This window comes from Echiichthys vipera (genome assembly GCF_963691815.1).
Source record: "Echiichthys vipera genome assembly, chromosome: 21".
Lineage (NCBI taxonomy): Eukaryota > Metazoa > Chordata > Actinopteri > Perciformes > Trachinidae > Echiichthys > Echiichthys vipera.
The window spans coordinates 14,662,856-14,676,368 of NC_139846.1; the positions used below are offsets into that span (position 1 = coordinate 14,662,856).

The 13,513-nt window shown below is 39.8% G+C and overlaps 1 protein-coding gene across 1 annotated transcript in view; it reads left to right on the plus strand.

Moving 5' to 3' along the window:
* dok6 (docking protein 6) overlaps nt 1-13,513 on the plus strand; it is a gene marked incomplete at both ends in the record, with an annotated part of 48,274 nt that overhangs the window by 18,046 nt on the left and 16,715 nt on the right. Inside the window, 2 exons of the mRNA XM_083936379.1 lie at nt 7,160-7,267; nt 12,252-12,366. Of these exons, the coding sequence (XP_083792505.1) occupies nt 7,160-7,267; nt 12,252-12,366 (223 nt within the window). The remainder of the gene's footprint in view (nt 1-7,159; nt 7,268-12,251; nt 12,367-13,513) is intronic.

Sequence of the window (13,513 nt, forward strand, 5' to 3'; positions counted from 1 at the left end):
TGCTGCCCAGTTTGCACACTACATGTACTCATTGTTTTTTGATAGTGTGGTTCTCACATGTATAAAACAAAATAGTATAAATATTGGTAAAACTTACCAGGTGAGGTACTCTAAAATGAATGATAGATTAACAATGCAGAAATGAAGACACCTTTCAAATAATAAAATACATAAGCTCAAATAAAATATGCAGCAGGAAATGGGACCTTAGAAAACATAATATACGTAAAAATAAATGATCTGTACTACAGTACGGTGCAACAGGTAAAAGCAGCAACTGAAGGCACATTTAGGTAGTCACTGGAACATTAATGGTATATTTTTCTTTACAAAGAGAAGCATCTTTGTCACCTGAAAGGCGGCTCTTTTTCCCATCTACCTGTTTCTGCTTGTCCCTGAATGCACCATGAAGTCCCTCCAGCACACAACCGTTTGTTGTTTGTTTACATAACTCACAGAGAAGGAAAACTTGTTTCCACACCGGTGACTTTAGAGAAGCAGGAGGATTTAAAAGTTCTCTTGTTCCTCCATCATGTCTGACTACAGCAGTGGCCATGGTTTGTGGAAAAGTGCAGCTTCAGGCTGTCGAGGCAAGCTAACGTTACGCTCAAGCTTCACGCTACCGTTGGTAAGACCTGGACTGACGCTGCAAGTCTGCTTCAAAATAAACGTTAACTCATGTTTGGCCAGTTAAAATCTTTTATTTCTGATGAGATGTTTATCGGCGTTACAATAGAGATCATGACGATAGCTGATGCATGAGTCCGGGCGTGTGCAGGACCCTACTGCACTGTATGACCACTGTTACACTGAGCATAGATAGACAGGAAAATCTGGCTGAGACAGTAGAGGGGTTAGACACCCATAAATGAAAATAGGCTTTTTATTTCAGGTAGCCTATTTTTGCACCAAAAAGATTTGAAAACTATGAAAGTTTAAAATGTAAAAAAAAAACATTCCCAGCGCCCGCCTAGGTTGAATGAACGCCCCCGTTGAGAAACCCTAGGGTAGAATCATACAGTGATAAATGATGAGAAAAAGTATTTATTATTACTTATTCTTTATTTCTTATTCATACCTTGCAGAATGTATTTAACCCTGTTGACTTTTTAAGCATTGCAGGTTAATTACCAAATGGATGTCTCACATTTTTAAGCTACAGCCCACACAAAATGCATGATGACAAAATGAAACTATTCTCTTGGAAGTTTTGGTATTTTTCCCCAATTCAGATTTTCACATTTGCTCAAGGTCAGTAAAATTTAATTGGTAATGTTAAAGTCAAAACCAATTTCAAAGTGATTCCATTATACATATTTTCATCAGAATTCAAATTGTGGCTTCGGCTCAAAATCCATTTCATTGTTGTCGCCATAATCAGAAATCATGAGCGCTTTGAAGCAGGTTCTCATCAACAGTTTGACTCTCATTCATTATTTCCTGTATCCTTACAAGTCTTCCTGTTTCTACAACTGATGCCATGACCACTGTTCTTCATGGAAGAGAGCTTACATGGATTATGAGCTTAGCTTTGTTTTTTCCAGATACAGAGTTTTGCACGAGAACTGAAGAGTCCAGTCTTTGTTTCATCTGCCTTATTTGCAATCTCGCAGCATGTTGCTATGTCCCCTCTATTAGAAGTCACTTATACATTTTATATTTTTAAACACACATGTATATTAGGATGCTCACCCATGGTAGCGTGTATTATAACACAGAAACTTTAACACAAAGTATAGTATATTGTAGCTGGAGATGCTCTGCAGCAAATATGTGATGTGCAACATGCATTTGAGCTGCACTGTTAAACCCAAAGCTTTGACTCTCATCACTGCTAAGCAATTGATCGCTTCTTGGGTTAATTCAAGGTGTCTGCATTAGTTAATTGGTAAATTTGTCAATGAAAGTTGGAAAAAGGTGGCATTCTATTGTATTGCTGCATTAATTCACCAAGAATTGTACATACATTTACATGTAGACCATTGTAAACCATAAAGAGAAGGCAAAATATTTTAGTTTGTTTTCATTGCATTCCTTTCTGGTTTGGGTCTGTTTACTTATTAATGAAGAGGATAGAAACATACACACACACACACACACACACACACACACACACACACACACACACACACACACACACACACACACACACACACACACACACACACACACACACACACACACACACAGACCATGCACAATCGTTGGTGACTTGTGTTGAAAAAATAATTTTCTTTAATACGTCATTCTAAGGTTGTGTTAATGAAGTGTTAAATTTTAATGAATCAATCTCGTTTGGATTCCAGTGGCCCTTTGGGTTCATCCCACCTCCCAGAATTTAAATGACTACACAGTAAAGCGGTTTCTCTTTTTTTTTTTTTGTGATCCTCGTGACCTGCTGAATTATGCTATTCACTGAAAGCACCATATTGACCAGTGGATCACATTAATAATTTTGTCTTCAAGTGACTTGCATATCAAGGCTATATTGAAATTGCCACTGTGAAGAAGTGCTAAGATGGTGGTTATTGTATGTTTGTTTCTAAGCAGGTAGATGTTGAGTAAGGTGTGTGTGTGTGTGTGTGTGTGTGTGTGTGTGTGTGTGTGTGTGTGTGTGTGTGTGTGTGTGTGTGTGTGTGTGTGTGTGTGTGTGTGTGTGTGTGTGTGTGTGTGTGTGTGTGTGTGTGTGTGTGCAGGTGAGACAGCCTTCTCTGACTAACTTTTAATGAGTCTGTCTCTCCTTAATCCAACTTTGAGACTGAGACCTGCCAATAAAGCCTATGGGAAATGTACAGACTTTACAGTCTGTAAGAGGACCCCTGCTGAGAAGCTGCTTAACTCATCTAGAAAATATATTGACGACATGGTAATTGGACCTGTTACTAACTGAAATCTCAAGAGTTGAATGGATTCATTCAAAAAAAATTGGTGTATTTTCACACTTAATACGAATACACAAATATCAGTAAAGTCATTGTGACTCCCAGTCAGTTAATGCCATTCATGCCAGATGAAGGAGCTTGTATATGTAATCTGCATGCTGCTTTTGAAACACTGGAGACAGTGTTTGGCAGAGAAATATATTTTTTCATAGATTATTATTTCTCAAAACTCTGAGGTTCTTCAAAATTCTATTTTGGGACCAGTACTTTTTAATCTATGTGCGTACCCCCTGACGGAGGCATTGCATCTCTTCCCATATGCTGATGATAAACTGCTATATATGGCTGTCTCCAGATGACAAAGGCCCATTGATGCTCTTTTTCTAGATGCTTTTTAGTCCCTGATGTCACAAAACATTTACAACTCAACCAGATTTATAGGATATAACTGGACTTTTAGTTATAGGTGCCAAGGTTTATAGAGAAGAACTGTCCATTGAATTTAATTATTGCAGACTTAGCCTTAGCCAACAGGTAAAGAGACCTTGGTATTATCTTTGACATGAACTACACCTCAAGACTCATGAGGGGAATGTCACCAGACCATTCTGGTCAAAATTATTTCTAGCATATGTGAATATTGTTATTTTTTAGAAAGAAAAGGAAATGTGCACTGTTTATATCGTAGTTTATACTTCCGAAATAATCATTATCTCATTTGAAAAATAAAAGATAAGACAATAGCCTATATATTTTGTAGATTTTATCAGTTTTGGTTAAAAGCATTGTAATGTGAACTCAGTTTTGTGAATAGAACTCAATCGTGAGTTTAGTCAGTGTATCCTTACATGCCTACTGATCAGTCTCATGAAATTGTGTTAAGTAATTGTGTTTTTGGTCTAGCTGCAGTATCGTTTTTTTCCTCTTTTTATCGGGCACCTGACCTGGTTAAAGATTGTCCAAACAATTACAATAATAAAGCAAAAGAAAAGGTAACAGTGTCTGTCTGGAAAAAAGAGGTGTCCATACAGCTATGCACCACACATTGCTACCTGGTCTGTGGGAAACACTGCCAGCAAAGTTTCTATTTGGTCACAAGCCTGACATTTTGCCTTTGTAAACATGCCAAATTCAGTTTCATTTGTAGATTATGCATGTTTTCAAACTATGTGTAGTAAATAGTAATCAGTTGACAACTGAAAGCAAAAATCTAGACTGATTTTATATCACAAGAACTGTCCGCTTCATCATTCCTTTGTGTTTTTCTAGAACTGGTGGGTTGGATTTCAGTGCGGAACAGTGTACGCTACACGGTTCTGGCATTAAATGAGTTGTACGAAACCAGCAGAGAGTCTCATTGACGTCTGTGTAATTACAATCAGTGTTAGAGTGTCTCTGAATAAGACCCACCAGCAGCCCGAGAATAGGACTGCCTTGACAAAGCATTGACAAGTGTGGAACAGGCAAAATTAAGCCCTCTCTATTCATACCCCCTAGTTCTTATTATGCACAAGCTATCTCACTGAGCTTGCTTTTGTGCTGGTATAATTACTTAATCTGAGCACTCCTAGGGTGAATTACTTTGTGTGCGGCAAGCAGGCAACATTGCTTTGACTTAAATTCCCAAAAGGGAATTGAGGCTAGCTTTAATTTTACTGTTGTAAATGTGGTAATGGCCATTATCAAAAGAGATTCTCATCTTTTGCTGTTGTTCTGTTAAAGCTGCACTTTTGTTTTGTTTTTATCTGCATTATTATGGAAAAAAATACAGTATGTTCAATTTTGGGTACGGTTTTATTGGCCCTGTGTGTCCTTACTTCTTTAAAGCATTTTATGGATGAGTTTAACAAATGATCCACCTTGCATTAGCGAGAGTGTCATGCACTATTTTGTGTTGTTTGCTGTTTATAATGGGCCGGGGTAACACTTAACTAGAATGGAGGCCCATCAAGGCAGACTGATAAGGACCTAGGGATCCACTCTAGTCAATTACTGCAAAGTGCCAAGTTCAACTCAGTGGGCCTTTTATGAAGTACACCAGCTGGGTAAACAAATTAATCGTACATCCATGGTTCCCCAACACAACCATGCAGCCCAGGGCAATCATACATCAGAAAGAGTGATAGTGGCTGCCGACACCAAGAAATAGAAGGGCCCTACTATTAAAGATAGGCAACCACATAGGAATCATAAACTATTGGCCATCACACTTATTCTGCCTCTCAACGACGCTGTTTCTGTATTGGCTTTTTACTACTTGACAATGGCAAGAGGAAGGTTATGTTTTGGAATTCTGGCTTTTTTAAAGTATTGCTGTGGGGTAATACCGTAGAATGATATGCATTGATCCTCAGCGATGTTGCTGCCCAAAGAAAAAACATGTTTTTTTCTAAATGTATTTATTTTTCGTGTGCACTGGGGGATGACTCGATGATTTATGGGTTGAGGAAATTCTCTTACTTCGTAAGCAAGTAAACCATTTTTGGAGAAAAAAACCCCAACATATATTATGAAATACGTAATTGCATCAAAGCAGAAAACAGGGCAGTTCTTCTTAGCTCATGATAATTATTTATATATAATTGTTATTTTTTGAGTGCTTAAAACATAAATGTCACCATTTGATGCACTGTACCAGATTATAGCTCAAAGAAAATTGGAAAAACTGAAACAGCACAATAACAAACAGTTTGTACTGGACTCCCACAATATATAGGGTGACAATGACAGATGTACATGCTCAAATGATCTGTGATACAAACGTCAGGCTGGTAAGAAATTGGTAATTTCAGAGAGAAATTTTGTATATTTTAGTGATTTTGTATGTTTGTGTGTGTAAGTTTGTATGAATGTGGGGGTGTGTTTGTATGCATTAATGTATCCCTTTATATGATTTGACCTTGAAGAAGTCCAATATACAACAACCTGTATTTATGTCATCTTAAGCTGGTAGATGGGCTGTGGTCCAGTGATCAATACAATGTGCAGTAATCTCTCTCCTCTCTCTCTCTCTCTCTCTCTCTCTCTCTCTCTCTCTCTCTCTCTCTCTCTCTCTCTCTCTCTCTCTCTCTCTCTCTCTCTCTCTCTCTCACTCTCTCTCTCTCTCTCTCTCTCTCTCTCCTCTCTCTCTCTCTCCTCTCTCTCTCTCATCTCTCTCTCTCTCTCCTCTCTCTCTCTCTCTCTCTCTCTCTCTCTCTCTCACAGCCGCAACTACACGTCAACCGCTGATGCCATGTTCGTTTACTACTGTGGTCATGGAAATGCTCTGATTTGCCTGATTGCCACCATGAGGGCTGACTTTGGCTGCACTGGTGTGAAAGAGCGCACGTTCTGTAGGCTCACCTGAGACACGCATTTTGCACTGTTAGTTGCATTTGCATACTTGCATGGACTATGTGTCTGTCCTTAGTGTCTCTATGTTATCGTACTTCTTTCATTGGCCTGTAAATGCCTTGGAAAAGTATTTCTTGTAAAGACTCAGAGCCCTGGCAATATCCCACAACCAATAGGACTGAAAATAACAGGTTCTTTATTGTACTATTGCAATCTGAACAGCTTGTGAGCCCATATACTTCAGCATTACCAACCCTGTGCATACAATCAAAGGAAGAGTAAATGGATTGCCATTGACCAAAATGGAAGCATTTACTCAAGTCCTAAAACTGTCGGCTGTCATAGAACGACCAGGTTATCATCTAAATGCATTAAAAATGAGATCATAGCATTTGAATTTATTCCAAAAAATGTATTTTCTGATGTATTTAATTCATGAGGCGCAATGCATTCATTTCCTTTCCCAAAGTCTTCTGTTGGTGCTTTTACTCTCATGTTGACTTCTATATAATCAGGGTGAGAATCACTTAAATGTAGCCTTCTTTATATCAGTGCTTTCAATGCTAAATTACATGAATGAACCTTAAGGCCAATCTATAGTTTGATCAATAATAAAATGTTCACAGCTTTGATGTTTGGGCATTTTGCTGAGGTGGATTTTAGTTGTTAATGGTAAGCTTGAATTCTATTATAGTAGCTGCATTGATTTCTCTGCTGTCTGCATTGGCAGAGCAGGAGTTGATTTTTCTGTCCTGTTAATACGATGTCAGGTTGAGTGAGTTCTCCTGGTCTGTTATTTTGTGGTTACGTTGGGGTCGACCTCTATGCACTGTCTGTTTGTGTTTTGCTGTTGTCTGTATCTCAAGTTACTATAATAATGTATGTCTTTGCTCCAGGAGAGTTGTGTTTCAATAACGGGGGATGCAATCGTTATCTGTTGTCAGATCTTCCGGAGGTGTTGGCTCGTGTTCAAGAAGGCCTCCAGTAAAGGACCCCGACGGTTAGAGAAGTACCCGGACGAGAAGGCAGCCTACTTTAGGAGTTTCCATAAGGTACACACACACACGACTAAAATACATTTTAGTCACAGAGTGACAACAATATAAGAGATGAGATTATTAGTCAAGTATTTAAGTCAATTGACAGAAAATTAATCTGCAACAATGTCTATGATCAATCTATGGCTGCAGCTTTTATTTTCATTATTATTTCATTACAGTAATAGATCATATACAGTAATTTAATGCAACCCTACACAAAATATTATAATTTAAAGCACCTCTCTAACAGTTTGCACAGTGCTACACAATAAAAACAAATAAAACCACACATAAGGAGGATGTAGTGTCTGGAGCTTTATGCATCTTTATGGATAGTCATTTCCTGAGTATACAAGCCATGTTTCACTAAGCAAAGGGTTTATATTCACATTTTTGTTGCAAGCCGTGAGGCCAAAGGGTACTGATTTCACTCAGTCCTCATACAATGCGATATGTAGTGACTAGATTGCCATGAAATTAAGAATCAATATTCATAATCTCTGTGTGATTACTAATGATTTGGTAACACCCTGACCCTTTGTCTAACGCCACCATCAAGTCTGGTAATGACACTAATATATAACACCATATATGGCATTCAATCTCCTGTAGGTATGGTCCCTAGAGGACCCGAATCATGAAGTTTGTCTTCTTGAATACCAAAAAGAGATTTAACATGGTGTGTCACTCCCCAGGGAACAGTCTCTGGCCGAATCTAAATCCAGCTGACATCAGCATGCAGAGCACATTCATCAGACAACAGCCAAGAGTTTCATTTTGCAATTTTGGCCAACTGATGGAATTAATTAGCTTTAGCTGATAAAATCTGATGCCAATGGTTGCCTATCAAAAATTAGGGGAAGGAGGGGATTCAATTTATTCTCTTAAAACATCAGAAATCGTGTTGCAGTAATAGTGTAATGTGTATATGGATCGATCTTAAAGAAAGTGATGCACTAAATGCAGCACAAGATTAGGTTACCCAATGTCAGTGTTTTATTTAAATTTTTAAAAAGGCTAAAATTCTACCACTGAGTACTAATGTATTGCCCACTCTTACCATTAAGCTTGTTTTTATCTTTATTTGAAAAGTTACATCCATTGGCCACAGATGATCCAAGGATCCATTAAGACACATTTTGCAACTTTATCTGCTCCTCTGGGGCCTTTTGAAAGTAATAATCCAGTGTCTCCCCGCCTCTTAAGCCCTGTGACATTCACCAATTGTGGCTCATTATCATGGCGAGAGGAGATGATGTTAAAGGAGTAACACTGTGAACAGTGTTTTATAGTAATGAGAGGAGATAACATGATAGAGGACTTTGACACCATGTTTCCTTTGTGACAGCAGCTTAGGAGCTGATTTTGTAGTCTGTAACAGTATGTATATTTATGAATTAGGTTGGAAACCAGTGGCATTTCCTCAATTACCCAGAAAGCATGCAAGCACTAGCAATGTTGATGTTTAGAGCCACTTTGTTAGCATCCCCTGCTGCTACAGTATCAGCCATGTATTGTGAATGAAGCGTCTGCCTGCCTACTGCATCATGCTGTCACACGGGGTGTCCTGTGTGGCTGTAAACCCCCCCCTCCCAGAGGCATCTCATACATCCAACGCCGAGGTGAGCGATGAGTGCGCGCATGCACCAGTGCACCTGGTAATGCATCGCCACAAAGATCAAGAAAGGTCCCGTCTGAGGGCTTCATTCAACGCTGCAGTGCTTTGGGGAGGAAATAGGTTGCACTGGTGGCTGATTTACAGGATCAACACAAGGGGGATTGGCTTTCTATGCTACTTTTTTCTTTCTCTTTATACCCCTCTCTCTTTCTCCCTTTCCCTACGCCTTTTTCTCTGTCTTAGGAGCACTGGTCCACCCAGTAAAACAATCCCTGAATGTTTTTAGCAATATATTTCTGTATGCTACACTTCTCCAGCTCTCCTGGGCTCCTGACAAAAGCAGAGAGAGATGGAGCTGTATTTAAATCCCTAAACACAGTATGGGCATATAAAATGTTGATGGTTTTAGTCACACTATCGCAGTTGGTCCACCACTTAAGGTTTGACTATATAATATCTCAACAACTCTTGGATAGATTGCCATTCAATTGTGTTCATGGTCCCCAGAGGATGGATCTGAATGACTATGATGATCCCCTAACTTCTCCTCTCCTCTATAGTGCCACCAACAGGTTAACATTTACAGAAAGACTTTAAGTGACATGTTAAACAAACAACAACTATTGGAGGGATTGGCATGACATTTGGGACAGATATTCATGTATCCCTCAACTAGCATCATCATCATCAACTATATGCTTGATAAACCTATGACATTTCTGTACTTTGTGTTTTGCTAACTATTAAATATTAGCATGCTAACTCCCTTAACAAAGAGAGCCAGGATTATAAAGATGCTTAACATCAGCATGTTAGCAAGATGACATTAGCATATAACTTAAAGCACTGGTGTGGCCAATAAGCCGTTTATAAGCCGTTTCATCATTATCCGTCAGAAATTTCCCTTTCACACATGCAGCACACGACAGGAGATTGTCTGTGTCAGAGGCGTTCTCCACTTTTTTAGGTAGAGCGTGTAGGATGTAGGACATGACACGGATTAAGCGGTGATCACGGAGCTGGATCGTAATTTGTCTCTTGCCAATGCTTGAATTTGCCTGACAATTATGGCGTTGACCCTTACTGGCATAAGTTCCCAAACCTCATTGTCTCTCCAGTTAGACATTTTAGTTGCTGTCTTTGTGTAAATCACCCCTCTTTCTCACCTGCTGATGTTGGTTTTCTTCTGGTTTTGCGCTAGCAGCATGATTGAAATGTCATCAGACTTCCACTTGCTTACTATGAATTCTCCGCAATAAGCTGCTTTATTCACTCATGTGCTCAGACGGACATTACATGGACTTTTTACAAGGGAGCTAAGAGGGTAAAGTCTGTTTGATGTCCGATCCAACGGATTTGGACATTTGCATTCTCACATAAAACTCCTCTGGATATTATCTGAATAATGTCAGGGTTGCATGAATGAAAGGGGCTTTGGTCTTCTTGATGTGAGATTTAATTTATACCTTTGAATAAATGAGAAGAAAGATAGAGAGGGAAGGAGAGGAGATGAGGAATAGGACTCATCACAAATGATTCACTTTGCTTGGACTCTAGTGCCTCAGGCCAGGAATGCACCCAAATCTCTCCCTTAGACACACGGCTTCACACACACACACGCACGCACGCACGCACGCACGCACACACACACACACACACACACACACACACACACACACACACACACACACACACACACACACACACACACACACACACACACACACACACACACACACACACACACACACACACACACACACACACACACACACACACACACAGAGAGACTAAAACATGCACAGTTACTCAAACAGAGAAAGAGAAGAGAGGCTTGTGGAATTCACGGCTCAGAAATTCCCATAGTTGATGCTTACTTTGTGTCAGTTATATGTATGAATGTCCTGCCGAAGGACAAATACATACTGTATCCGCGCAGGGACAATAAGAATCACCTCATCTCATATGAAATATTTAGATACTATCTTTGAGGAGGATACGAAATATCAAATGAAAAATATTGGCTATCTTTCAATATCCATTGCCGCATCTCCCTTTCTTTCTTTTATTCCCTTGCCTTCAAATAATGCCTATGTAATTTCAGTGCTGAGCAGAGGATATCTGACGATTCAATCATGAGAGACTTCATTTAGAGTGAACAATAATTTATTACAAAATGCATGATATAAGAAATGAGAAGAGTCTTTGGTGATTAACTGACAAAGTATATTTAGGGGGTTAGTGATGCCATGATAAGTCCAGGATATTCCCCCTGGGGTCTTCACACTGGTGGTGGTGGTGGTGGTGGTGGTGATGAAGAGAGGTACTGAAGATCTAGATGGAAGGGATGTGGAGCAGGGCTGTGCTCAATGGGATAATAACTGGAGGTGTAGGGGGTGATGGACTACTGCGTCAGTTGGTACTGAAACGACAACTGACGGCAGCCGTGAGAACAGATTTAAAGTTTGAAAGTAACAACATGATTGCTCGAGTGAGATTGTGGTCAAATCTGACCGGATTACTCAGAGTGAACGCCCATAGTCAGCTGATAGAGAAGAAGCCAGAAATTTGTGAGAGTGAAAAGAGAGTCTTCCTTATTGAACTTTCGCTAACCTTCATTAGAGGGGGAAATTTATTATATGTAATGTTATCGAGCAATGAAATCTGGAGTCTGCATATGCTGTGTGCGTTATTAGGTCTGGTCTTTTAACCTTAAACAGTCAAGCTTTACTATGTGGGCAGAGAGCCCAGCTAATTCATTCCCAACAGTCTGGCAAAAGGCCCACAGTTAGTGCACAATGGTCTACAATAATGTAATGGGCCTTATCTCCCAGGCAGAGTGAACACACAGAAGACTGTTGAAGAAAATGGCCTGTAAATGCGGGTGATATTCAATTAAATGTAATCTTTTTTTTCATTCACGATCAATCTCCTGGTTAAAGTGATTTAGGTGCTTTTGATCGCACTCTTCCCTATTGACTGGAAAATAAGTTTCAAGGAGAGGCACTTGAGCTGTGAATGCACAGCGTATACAGCACAGGCATCACCTCACATTTATTCATAAAGTACTTTTAGCAATACATAACACAATATACTGCAGCACTGACCGCACTGCCATGAGCTGACAGTGTGGATGATTTCTTGCTTTTTAAAAATAGCTTTTTGTAACCGGTGTTAAAAACTGCTGTTATTTATCTATCCCTTAAGATCGCCCATGTTACCGTATGACTTTGCCACCCTCTATATGCTGAGCCTCTAACTGCTATTGCACTTTCGGCGAAGTAATTGCAAGATGGCAATTAAGTTGTTGCCACTGCTGCTCCTGGCTGTGTTCAATTCAAGGTAATGTTCTGCTGCCACTCTCTCCTTCCTGTTTAGATCACTGAGCTCCATAACGTCAAGAACATTACACGGATGCCGCGGGAGACAAAAAAGCATGCTGTGGCGATCATCTTCTGTGACGACACATCCAAGACCTTTGCCTGTGATTCAGGTACGTGGAGCAGGGGAGGGGAGGAAAGCATTGACTACTCAGGTGTTTTTAATTTATTGCATGCAAAGACCTGAATGTGAAGTGGAGGTGTGTTTTGTTAAAAAGTTTGTCAAGAAGTGGAGGAGGTCTCAACTTCAGGGGGAGGCAGAAAGAGAGAGAGAGGTGAAAGAGACAGTGAAGAGCTGGAGTTTAGCCAAGTGATGCTCATTTGCCGCTGTATTAAGAAGGGGGAGGATCTGTTCCGAAATATTGATTTTCATACTGCAGGTATAAAAAATGATATTGGGCATTGTTTGCAGTGTGTTGCAACCCAATTATGGACTGTAACAAATAGATATTGCCTCTAATACGTGGACAGGAAGCCAAAGAGGCACATCATCTGTACATGGTTGGTTGAGATTCAAAAGTCTGTTCTTAAAGTGTAAATAAATGGAGCTGGGGGCAGAGGAAGCCAAGGGCTAGAGAAGGTGGATCCACCTAATGTCCTACCACTAAACAGACTAGGATGAAGTTCTCCATCTTCATCCAGTAGTGTGCACGAGTGTAGCAGTAATGATCACTCACTCTTTCTCCCTCTCTATTGGCTCATTTCCATGCACACAACCTTTCCCCCTCACACCACCATATGGATGTCTCTATTACTCTGTGTCCATGACCTCCCATAGTCCTTCACTTCTTGGAACCCCCTTATATTTACACCCCTCACTCCCCAGTATCTTGTGCGGGCTTATATAGACATATTATACAGTTTGAAGAAATACATGATGTTAGAGGTCCCATATTATGCTAATCTTAAGGTTCATACTTAATTAAGAATAATAAAAGTATTTTGGGTTTCTACTGGAACATGTTTACATGCCCTGATTTTATTTTTCTCATACTGTCTGTCTGAATATATCTGTATTCACTGTTTGCCTGAAACACTGTTTTAGCGCCTGTCTCTTTAAGCCACCCTACCGAAACAACCCAGTCTGCTGTGATTGGTCAGGGTTCGAGTCTTCTGCATCTGCAATCTTGGTGTCTCTGCACCGTCATTGTAGCCGGTGAATGACTGGAATTGCACTGAAGCAGCACTTTCTACCTACAGTATATACAGTATATTATAGTCTATATTTTCACAATATTTATATAGCATCCCAACCAGCTT